The sequence below is a fragment of the Corapipo altera genome, unplaced genomic scaffold (assembly GCF_003945725.1).
Source record: "Corapipo altera isolate COAL_440 unplaced genomic scaffold, ASM394572v1 275, whole genome shotgun sequence".
In the NCBI taxonomy this organism is placed as follows: domain Eukaryota; kingdom Metazoa; phylum Chordata; class Aves; order Passeriformes; family Pipridae; genus Corapipo; species Corapipo altera.
In genome coordinates, this window is record NW_020885001.1 from 1,124,852 (window position 1) to 1,135,838 (window position 10,987).

At 45.1% G+C, this 10,987-nt stretch overlaps 2 protein-coding genes across 5 annotated transcripts in view; one reads left to right on the forward strand and one right to left on the reverse strand.

Annotated features, from left to right (window-relative positions):
• Positions 1 to 4,492, forward strand: part of IKBKB (inhibitor of nuclear factor kappa B kinase subunit beta) — a 9,790-nt gene extending 5,298 nt beyond the window's left edge. The window contains exons 13-21 of one of the 3 annotated variants that reach the window (XM_027667032.1): positions 252 to 403; positions 506 to 567; positions 1,242 to 1,351; positions 1,599 to 1,648; positions 2,146 to 2,245; positions 2,401 to 2,548; positions 2,749 to 2,876; positions 3,321 to 3,411; positions 3,938 to 4,492. In XM_027667032.1, the coding sequence (XP_027522833.1) occupies positions 252 to 403; positions 506 to 567; positions 1,242 to 1,351; positions 1,599 to 1,648; positions 2,146 to 2,245; positions 2,401 to 2,548; positions 2,749 to 2,876; positions 3,321 to 3,411; positions 3,938 to 4,006 (910 nt within the window). In that variant the 3' untranslated portion in view covers positions 4,007 to 4,492. Of the gene's footprint in view, positions 1 to 251; positions 404 to 505; positions 568 to 1,241; positions 1,352 to 1,598; positions 1,649 to 2,145; positions 2,246 to 2,400; positions 2,549 to 2,748; positions 2,894 to 3,190; positions 3,290 to 3,320; positions 3,452 to 3,504; positions 3,912 to 3,937 lie in introns of those variants that run through there. The other 2 variants (XM_027667033.1, XM_027667034.1) reach the window with 2 other exon arrangements.
• A 271-nt stretch (positions 4,493 to 4,763) lies between these two features.
• The window catches only part of VDAC3 (voltage dependent anion channel 3), a 7,940-nt gene continuing 1,716 nt past the window's right edge, over positions 4,764 to 10,987 (reverse strand). For both annotated transcript variants that reach the window (XM_027667041.1, XM_027667040.1), the window contains 6 exons: positions 8,385 to 8,537; positions 7,607 to 7,659; positions 7,296 to 7,523; positions 6,431 to 6,581; positions 5,496 to 5,553; positions 4,764 to 5,254 (listed from right to left, as the gene is read on the reverse strand). In XM_027667041.1, coding sequence (XP_027522842.1) covers positions 5,163 to 5,254; positions 5,496 to 5,553; positions 6,431 to 6,581; positions 7,296 to 7,523; positions 7,607 to 7,659; positions 8,385 to 8,537 — 735 coding nt within the window. In that variant the 3' untranslated portion in view covers positions 4,764 to 5,162. The remainder of the gene's footprint in view (positions 5,255 to 5,495; positions 5,554 to 6,430; positions 6,582 to 7,295; positions 7,524 to 7,606; positions 7,660 to 8,384; positions 8,538 to 10,987) is intronic.

The window sequence follows — 10,987 nt, forward strand, 5'->3', positions numbered from 1 at the left end:
AGACACTGCTCTGGGCTCTGGGGCACTTCTCTGGGCTCTGGGACACTTCTCTGTGCTCAGGGGAGAGGGAAGGGGTGGGAATCGGGCCCTGCTGGAATGGGAAGCCCCTGAGTGGAGCTGTAAACTATTCCTGAAAAGCTGGGAGTTGGCCCTCTGGCCCAGCTGCCTTTGTCCTCAGTGCCACGCTCTGAAGCTGTGCTCCAAGTGCATTCTCAGTCTGGGAGGCTGACAGCACCTTCCTGTCCCTGCAGGATGAATCTGCTCCGTTACAACAGCACCCTCTCCAAGATGAAGAATTCTATGGCCTCCCTTTCTCAGCAGCTGAAAGCAAAGCTAGACTTCTTTAAAACAAGCATCCAGATCGATCTGGAAAAGTATAAAGAGCAGATTGAATTTGGAATTAGTGAGTATAGCATCTGGAAAACATGCCTTTTCTTCCCACAAAGTACCTACCTCTTCCTCTGTGAACCTGAGAAATCCAATGTCTCTTCTTTCACTCCTGTAGCTTCTGAGAAGCTGCTGTTTGCCTGGAAAGAGATGGAACAAGCTGTGGAACTTTGTGGGCGGGTATGTTTCTAAATAACTGCTTATCCTAAAGAAAAAGAGGCTTGGTTTTATTATCTTCCCCCCCCCACACACTCCTTTTTCTCTTCATTATTCCCCTTTAAATAGAAACTTCTTGTGTCTGGACTGATTCCAGATTTCACATTGCCTTGGTTTGAGTGGCACCATTTTTGTCCATTACTAGTATCTCATGAAGCTCACTCTGTTGGAGGAGGCAGGGGACAGAATGTCTGTCTTAGCAAGCAGCAGCTTCTGCTTGTGAATGGTATCAAGTGAAAAGCAGGATTTGGGGTGCCAGGAGTTGATGTGGTTATGTGCTGAAGGAAAAGGGGAAAAGTGGTAATGGATAGGATGAGAGGTCTGGAGTAGCCAAGGAAAAGGGAGAAAGATGGCCTGGGAACTAGCAGCACATCTGCTACAAAGTCTGACCCTTCGGTTGCTCTTTGTCACAGGCTGAATTTTTCTCCAAAAAACTCTTGGAGGTTGTCTTATCCAAGAGCACAAACCTAATTTCTTTGAATTGAAGTGACTTCTATTCTCCCTTGTCTTTGGCCAAGGCTGCTGTTTGCATCCTGCTGATGTGCTTGGAAATGTGAACAAGAAGGGAAGAGCCACTGTGAGTGGTCGTGTCTCTGAGTGTGACACTGTCTGTTGCTGATGCTCTGCCCTGCTTTCAGGAGGATGATGTGGATCAGCTGGTGAAGAGGATGATGGCCCTGCAGACAGACATTGTGGACCTGCAGAGAAGCCCACTAGGTCGTAAACAAGGAGGAACACTGGAGGATCTGTGAGTTGAACTTCAGAGGCAGGACTATTTCTAGCTAAGCTGACCCAGCACAGGACAATGAAAGGGCTCTTTCCTCTGCCCAAATTATGGGGCACTGGGAGGACTTCAACACTAAAGGCAGTTTTTGACTCATCTGCCATCGGTCTGAAATGGCAGACTGGTATAGAAAAGATTCAACTTCCCAAACTATTTGTTCCTTATTTTGGTTCTTGAGAAGTCATTTGTTTTCTCTGCCTTTTTCTTCTAGAGAAGAACAAGCCAGAGAGCTGTACCGGAGACTGAGAGAGAAGCCAAGAGGTAAAAGACATTTTAGCTCAAGGTCAGCTTGCTTTGTGGGGATGGTGACTTTGGAGATGTAGCAATGACCCCTGAGGAAACTTTCTGTGCATCCTAGGCCTGCCCACACATTAGCTGCACATGGACTCTGCTGGACTTACCTTCTTTTGGAGAGGGGAGTCAGGGAGTCAGTTTTAGGCCAGCCTTGCTTTCTTGGCACCTTCTGAGCTCTTCCTGAACCTCCTCTGGAGCTCTGCTCAGAGCAGGCTGTTGCCACAAGCATCTGCTGCTCCTTCTGTGTAGGAAGGGTGAGAGACGTGGCTGTTCCAGGCCCAGCTCTGCTTTCCAGTTCTTAAACCTGTGGCTAAAACCCAGTGCAGTGCATCCCACTCAAACTTGCATGCCCTGAACTTGGGGTGTTTCAGGGTTGAAGCAGCAGTGGAAACAAGCCACAAAGAATCTTCTCCCTGTATCCTGTGAGCCTTTCTCTCTGTGTAACACTCTGGGTCTCGTTCCAGATCAGAGGACGAGCGGTGACAGCCAGGAAATAGTGCGACTGCTGCTACAGGCAATCCAGACCTTTGAAAAGAAAGTTCGAGTCATTTATGCTCAGCTCAGGTGAGCTTTGTGGACTTTACTGAGGGTTGAGAGAAAGCATTTTCTCCTTCAGCAGGAGAATGTTTAAAACCCAGTGCACACAGGGGTAACTTCAGAAATGTTTCCCTGCTGCAGTGGCCCGTGTGTGACCTGATCCATTTTTACTTTTTTAATAGTAAAACTGTAGTTTGCAAGCAGAAGGCACTGGAACTGTTCCCCAGAGTGGAGAAGGTGATGGATCTGATGCGTGAAGATGAGGAAACTGTTGTGAGGCTTCAGGAGAAACGGCAAAAAGAATTGTGGAACTTGCTGAAAATTGCTTGTGTAAGTAAAATAAAAACTCCACTTTAATCTAAAAATATGGTTTGTAGCACAGGTTACTGAAATAATAGTAAATGGAGTAAGTCCTGTGGTTCTTGCCTTTGTTATTTTGAATTAGTGTTAGAGCCAAGTTCCAGGTTGTCTCCTGTCTGCTGAAAACTAGTGGAAATAGTTGCAATCTGAATATTCTGTGTTTTCTTCAGAGTAAGGTCCGTGGTCCTGTCACTGGCAGCCCAGAGAGCATGAACACATCTCGTCTTGGTGGCCCTGGTCAGCTGCTGCTGCAGGTCCCTTCTGAAACCTACCATTTATCAGACTCTGTGAGAAAAAGGTGAGGCAAGTCTGGAGTTCTGCAGCTGCTCCTGCCAGCACTGCAGAGCTGGGTTCCTGCTCTGAAACAATGGCACACGTGTTCTCACATTTACACTTTGTGTTCAGCTTTCATTGTCAGCAGTCTTGGTTTACCTCCTGGTTTGACTTCTGGGGCTTGCAGATATTCCATATGAAAAATGGGGAATACAGAGCTTCACTTCCCTCTGCCTCCATAATAAAGGGTTTGGGATTTTTTTTCCTTAATCCAGCTTGGAACAATTTCCTTGCCCTGTCCCATAAATCTGGGGATGCCATCTACCTTCCCAGCTGCAGTATGAATTATGAATTGTGACCTGACTGCCTTCAGTGTCTGCAGTATACCTGCCAGAAATATTTCAGAGGTAGAAGCAGTATCTCTTTAAACTGCCACAGAAAATAATCGTGTAATAATTGTCCCTTTCAGTGAGGAGCTACTGCTGGAATCACAGAAACTTTGTAGCCAGCTGGAAAATGTGATGTATGACACAATGAAGGATCAGGAGCAGAGCTTCATGGTAATGTATTCATTCTTCTAGAAATAGACTGGGCAAGCTCATGGCTTCAAAATTCTGCTTGTGTGGCTTTGCCACCACTCAGTAATACAGCTGATGGAAATCTGGGATTTACTCGTGGACAAAGAGAACAGGAGCTGTGCAGACAGGAAGCACCTGCTCCCCCAGGAGCTGCTGCCTGACACTCTCTTTGAGAAGGAGAGCCCTGCACTGGGGACTGGTGGGGTGAACAATAAAGGAGGGGGGAGTTGCTTGGCTGCTGTATCAAAATACTGCAAAACTCCACTCTTAAATCTGGTGGCAATGCAGGGGGGGCAGGGATGCAGAATATTAAAAAGAGAGCAAAATATTAGAGAAATAAGTAACTTAAGGGTTTCTTTTACAGCAGTTACATGGCTTATCTTGAAACTCTACTGCCCAACTTGTTCACAGTAATTTTTTTTAATTCTTTTAACTTGCTTCTCCTTTACTCTAAAGAAATCTCAACTGTAAGCTGGTGTTGAACTTTGCAGTTCTGTTTATTCTTCAGGCTCTAGACTGGAGCTGGCTGCAGCTTCAGGTAGAAGAAACCAACAGTCCAGAACAAACCCAGATGTGAAATCACGTCAGTCGCCCCTGAAGACGCTGCTTTGGGAAGCCAAGTGAGAAAAGCTGCTGCCCCCGAGGAGGGAAGATCAGCTGCCTCCTTCTGCTGCTCCTGTGATACACACACAGCCTAGCTTTAGTATCCACCTCCCAGACACTCTGCTCACAAAGCTACAGTAGGAAATGCCTGTTCTAACTGCCTGGAAAACATTCTTAATTGTGCCTTATGACAGCAGATAATTCTTATTCTCTGTCCTGATATATCTTCCCTTAGGCATCACCTGTGGCTGTTCTACTGCATTTTAGGCTTTCTGATGGAACAATGGACAATGTTTGCCCAGGCACTGGTAGATGTCACCTTTGTAATATACTTGAACTGTGAACCTCATTTCTTAACTCTGCTGATTTGCACTTTTTTTTTCTTTAAGTGTAATGGTTGTACTTACCTAATACTTGTTTCCTATATGGGAACGAAATTATCTAAAACATGTAAACTTTTGGTTTGCTCTTTTTGATACCATCAATAACATTTTAATGGAAAAAGCTGCTTTCACTGTGCAGGTCTCTAAAACATGAGAGGTGTAAGGATGTTATCCTGGAAACCCCAGGAGAAGGAAATGCTCAGTGTACAGGTACAGTGTGACAAAGCATTTGCAGGTTATCTATTAGCCATGCTTAAAGTTGCATCAAAAGGAAAAAAAAAAAAAAGAACAGCCAGATGGAACACAGCTTTTCTGAACCTGGCTAAGAGTCAAGACACACCAACCTTCTGTTCCGACTGGGACCAATTTATTTCATTCCGATGTAAACCCAAATTTCCACTACAGCACAGCGACCACCTTTTAGAAAAGGCTGTGGAGTACAGGACATGCAAAATGCAATACAATAAGGGGGAGAGGTTGGATTTTCTTCTGTTTTTTTAGGAACAGATTTAAAATACAGGAAACTGAAATGTGGCACAAACATCACAACTTCCATGCACGCCTTCAAGTGTCTTCCTCTGTTGTGCTGGCACTCTCTGGACCTTCAGCAGTGGGTTAAAGTCGTTCTTTGGAAGAGCAGAAAGTTCACACTTCTTCAAATTTCAGAGTATATTAAGGCCGAAACACACTGGGTATACTTTTCCTTCACCTTCCAGAGCACCACCAGTTGTTTTACTTACAGGTGTGTTAAGCTTCCAGCTCAAATCCCAGCCCAACTTTGTGACCTCCAGCATTGAAATTCTTGCCATCAATCAAGCCTGAGACGGTCAGTTTAACACCTGTGAAAGCAAGTGATGAGAGCCATCCCCCTGTGAGAGCCCTGGGCACTGCCCTCCCCCAGCACCCCACCTCAGCACTGCCTTTGTACCCCAGTTCCTAAAGCAAGTGAGAGAACCTTTCCTTCTGGGAGCCTCTGCAAAACTGAGCTCATCTGTTCATCTGTTCTGTTCTAAAGATGACAGGAAATAACCCACAGTGCAGCACTGAATGCATTTGCTGCTGCCCGTGAGACTCACGTACCAGGTCGGAGGACATGAGTGTAGCCGAGTCCGATGAGGCTGGCATTGTTCACTTTACCCTACAGGGAAAAGGAGAGCACAGGAGTTACACACTGTGCACAAATATCCAGCATTGTCCCAGCCCTGAGAAGGTGGCTTATGCATTAACTCTCTAAAGCTACTTGTAGAGTAACCTCTGTTAGGAGCACATTCCAATCTTTTCCCAAGAGTTTCCAGCCCAAGCAATCTTTTCCTCAAATGGTGGCCCCATTATGCCCAGATAAAATGCCACCCTGTTCTTCACTGCCCCCAGCACTGTGTCTTCATACCCTTTAAAGAGCTACTTGCTGCAGTCCCTCAGAGCCAAAGAAGTCTGTCTTGTTCACATCACTCAGGAGTGACTTTTTTTCATTTAATGAGCAATAAATACATGAATATGCAAACCCCTTTTTTTGCATTACTAAGTTTTGAGCTGTTTACAATAGTATTTCTCATCTTTAATTCTGGCTGAATTGTCCTGGAGCTGAGTCTTGTTTTGAAACAAAACAAATGCTTGTTTTAACACTAAGCACTGAAGCAGCACTGACTTCATGTGTCAGTGCTGACTTTCGAGGGTCAGCTCAGGAGAAGGCTGAACTTCCACCACTGTAACTGTGTTTTATGTTATGGATTAGAGAATTAAAACACTACAGCCTTTCAGTACCTTTTGACACACATCTTGCAGGGCTCCAAACACACTAATCAGACTATTTCACTGTGGACAAAATTACGGTTTAGATTTATTTTTTTTTCCTAATTTCACAAGTATAACCTGTGAGGTCCCAATTTAAATTTGAACCACAACAAAAGCCACAGTTTGACCTCTACTAGGTAATTAGTCAAAGCAACTACTTCATAACACAAATGTTCAGTATTTGTGGGAGCTTGAAACAGTCATTTCTTTAACAAAGTTCTTACCACAAGAGAAGTCTTGTCATCCAGTTGGTACTTTGCAGCAATCCCAAAACGTGTGTTGTTACTGCCAGCAGTCCATGCCAGATTGACTGATGTCTCAACGTTGTTATTGACCTTCTGATAAATAGACCCACCAAACTCGGTGCCATCATTGCTGTTTTAACAGATGCAAGTGTGTCAGGCCTTGCCTTGTTCAGTAACTCTTTAGGTCAGCCCTTCCCCACAATCATCATAAACAAGACTTTCCAACAGCTGAGACCTACATTTTGAGGCTCTGACAGAAAAAATACACCCAGATAACCTGGCTGCTTGTCTCAAGCCAACCTGTGACAACACATGAAGGGATAAATCCAGGAGACTTCAGTTTTGGCAGTGATGAGACTGAGAACATGTTACTGCAGTTTAAATACACCATCTTCAGACTCAGAGATCTGAATGACCAGGCCAGAGCTACAGTGACAGCTGGACACACTCAAGCACAGCACAACTTCACCTTGGGCATTTCTGAGGGACAGCAATGGTGGGGAGGGGGAGAAGGTACAGTAGTTTAATTGAAGCCTCTTTTATCTAGTGCCAGAACAGAAGTTCACAGATTTAAATTCCAAATTAACACTTACAAAGTGCCTCTACATCACTATCTTACATACACAAACCCCCAAATTACTCTCAGACAAGCTATCAAGGCAGACAAGAGTTGGAAAGTTGCCCTGTTTTAGTTGCCCTGAAAATGAAAACACTGAATACAAATTATTTGAATACAACTTAGCACCCCTTCCATCCACCTGCCTTTGACCTAAGTCCACTAATGCAACTATTCCTACAGTTTGGCTCCTCTGGTAACGTTTCTCTAGGCTCACAGAATACTTACACATTAGTGTGCAGCTGAAAGTCTCCTGCCTTATATCCCAAGGCAAAGTTATTTTGTGAAAGCTTATACTTGGCTGTATCAAAAGCCATCTGGTAGCCAGCCAGCCAACCTTCATAGCCCAACACTGCCCAGCCATACACGGTTGGCCCAGCGAGGTCAATGTCTATGTTGCAGCCTACATTTATATATTCTCTTTTGTAGGAGGTCTTCAACTTTGCACTCTTCTTCCTGCAGAGAGAAAATGCCATTTTACCCGTGGCAGTGCACAGGGGGGGGTGAGACGTGGTTTATTCAGGTGTTTAAGTATTTACCCTGTGTTCGGTACAAATGTAGTGTCAAGAGCCACCTTCAATCCTCCAGCCAACTGCAAAGAAAAACCAAGACACCTGCTCAGAATTCTGCTGAAACATGGTTTGTTACACTCACTACTAGAACTCTGCTTCCTGCCCAAAGAGAAACCAAAACACGACCATGTGTTTAAATCCCTCATCCTGCAGCATCTTCAGAGCTCACTGTAAAACATGAATGGCCATACATGGCAGAGGGCACCACAGAATTTCCACTATCTTTGGCACCATCACCTTCAGGCATTAAATGAAAGCCATAAACCTATTAATCTGAAAAAGAACTGTGTGTTTTGAGAGTGCTGTACCCTGCCAACCCTTTGTGTAAGCAGTGCCAAGCTGCAAATGCTCATCTTTCTCTTCGACCTTACAAAATAAATTCAATCTCAAGGCAGCCAAGCTTAAGTCCTTGTGTATTGAAGCATTTAAAATGATGAGAGCCCTCTGTTTTCCCTGCATGACTGCAGCAGTGACAGTTCTACACAGCTCATGGATAACAGTTTGGTTCATTCAACCAGCCAAGTAATTCCACAGGGCTGTAACTCCAGGAACTCCATCCCCCTGGATCATTCTGCTGGAATCCAGCACCCTGCACCCCCAGCCTGTGTGTTCTGCCAGGACACATCACTTCTTGCAGTACTCCAGCCAGTTCTGCTCAGCTGTCACTCCCCAGGGTTTCCTGTTCAGCTCCAGTCTTTCCCACACCAGCTGCAGAAACATTTTCAAAGGATCTACTTCCTCTTACCTGATCCTCCACAGCAACTTCTGTTCCCAACGTGTTATCTGTGTTCCACTTCTGGGTGAACGTCAGCCCATGTTCTTTCATCTTGTATTTGGTCTCTAGACTGCCTGAGGCCTTGCCCGTGTCCGTGTTGGAAGAACCAGTTGCAGTGAAGTCCTGGCAAGAGCATAACACAAGTTTCAGCACTCCTGAGGTTCAATTACATTCAGTTTTTCCACTTGTCCAGCACTCACAACTGCTACGCTCAGGCTTTTTGACAGAACCCTCCAAATCCTCCTCCTCCTCTTCCCAATCCACACCTAAAATAATTATTTTTGCATCACAAAAGGCTACTGCTTTTGGCATCTCTGTTCTGAGTATTTCTTTTATTGAGGTGTGCTCCTGAAAACCCACTCTCCCTTAGGAAAAGCAATCCTACACCCAACTTACAGTGTCAGATGAACAGCAGAAAGAAAAAAATGTATTTTTCCCACATTTCTCCAAACATCTCGTGTGTTTCTTCATTGTAATTATTCTTTTCTCCCATGTTTCAGCAGAGAAAGTGTCTTCTGGAGAACTGATGCTTCTCACACTGACTACTGCAACCTAATTGTGGTTCCCCCTACCCTTTAATGTCACTGAGACTCTTCATATACCACGGGGATGACTTCACTACCTTCTCCCTCAACTTCTCACTCATTACTTCAGTCAGTAACTGCACTTCTGAAGCTGAGTCACCCTCTGGAAAGCACCTTAAAATTAGAGACCTTTTCTTCTTCCCAGTATCAGAAAGTAACCTGCTCCCCCCGGGACCCTGAGGTCTCTGTCAGGTGATCCTTCACTGAGGATCAGTGTGTTCTGCAACATGCTCTGTGTGTGTTCTGGAACATCAGAGCTTCCTGTTATTTAGGGGACTTCAAGTCTCAACAAACATCTCTCCTCCTGGAATAACTCAAGAGTTTCATGCACAACCCAGTATAAGGCAGTGAGTAGGAATATTGCCACAGTAGCAAGCTCAAGGTGTGGGAATTAGGTTTAAAGAAGCATCTGAGAATGGCCCTCATTTGTTATCCCCATGTCTCAAATATTTTCCTTGAGGAAAGATAAATAACCTGTCATGACATTTCCAAGCTTTGGAACCCTGACTTTCCAGATCCTTGTCATTCCAGGACTATTCCTGGATGCTGTGCACATTACAGAGTGCACAAAGACACAAAGACTGTCTGTAAATGGTTTGGAAGTGCCAGGTAACACCCTCACACACAGCCTGGGACGCTGCAGGGGAGGGACAGGTACTCAAGCTAATGCAGCACTACAAGAGCACAGCAGTTGTACCACACGTGGAGCAGCCAACAGAGACGTGTGACAGAGTCAGGATGTGCTGGACTGTCCTTCAGACATCACTGCTACCCAGTGTTCTAATGCCACTTCCACAAAGTCAGTAAAGACACCTCGACCCTGCCTCAGAATTCAGAAGGAACTTTCTCCTGAGCTTAGAGCAGGTAACCAGTTAAAAAGGCTTGGCTTGTTTCTCAGATCAAGCAAAGGGAAGGTTGTAAACACTTGTCTCAAAGCCAAAGGCAAAGAACCTGCACTGTCACATGATCCAAAGCATTTTGTCAGGTGTCAGAACTAGAGCTGCTCCTGGAAGCAGAAGGCAGAAGCCAACATCTGCTGCCATCAGTCTCTGCCCGTGTCACCAGAGTGTCTCCCAGAGCAGCTCGTGGAGGAGCATTTCTGGAACTCTTTGTAGCTGAAAAATCAGACTCATTCTGGCTCCGTGTCACACCCAGCTGGGTCAGCAGCCAAGCAACAGCTTCCCCCTGACCTTCTAGTTCATGGTGGCACCTTCAGCAGGGCCGTGCACTCAGCAGGCAAAACCACTTGCAATCTCTGCAACAGTTGTAACCAACAGACACTATTGTTGTTGTTTTCTATCCACAGAAAACACCCAAAGGTTTCTGTATCATAACAACCAGAGGTGCTATCAGTACCCATGCAGGAATTAAATCTCACACTTTGTTTCCTACCTCAGCTCCATCCCCAAATACCCACTCTGCTGCAGCAGAATGCTCAGCACAAACACCAACAAGCACAAAATCTGAAGCAACAGACAACTGCATCAATACCACACCTATCCTGTTTCCCCTGCTGTTCTTACAGTGTTCTTGTTGTGGACTGTTGGGCAAAGATTGCAAATGGCTTTACACACATGGATGATAAAGCAGATGTAGAGCTCTGGACACAGTTAAATTGCACAAGGTGGATGATAACAGGACTACACCCAATGCAATGGTTCACAAGTGACAGTATGCACCACAGAAAACAAGGAAGACAAAGCAATGAAGAGCCAACATGCCAAAACAGTCACTATTCTTACCAGCTGGATAAACATCCCATGAAAATTGCATGGAAAAGAAAAAGCCCATTTTAGAACTTACTACAGTTGTTCATGTTCCATCACACTCCGAAGACAGCAAAATTAACTATTTGCATGTTATTTGAGAATCAAAACTTCCAGCCAGGAAAACTGCACATCAAGAGATGTCAGTAAGTGGAGGCAGATGTTGTGTAGAGAGTACAGGGTGTAGAGGGCACAGGGTGTAGAGGGCACAGGGTGTAGAGAG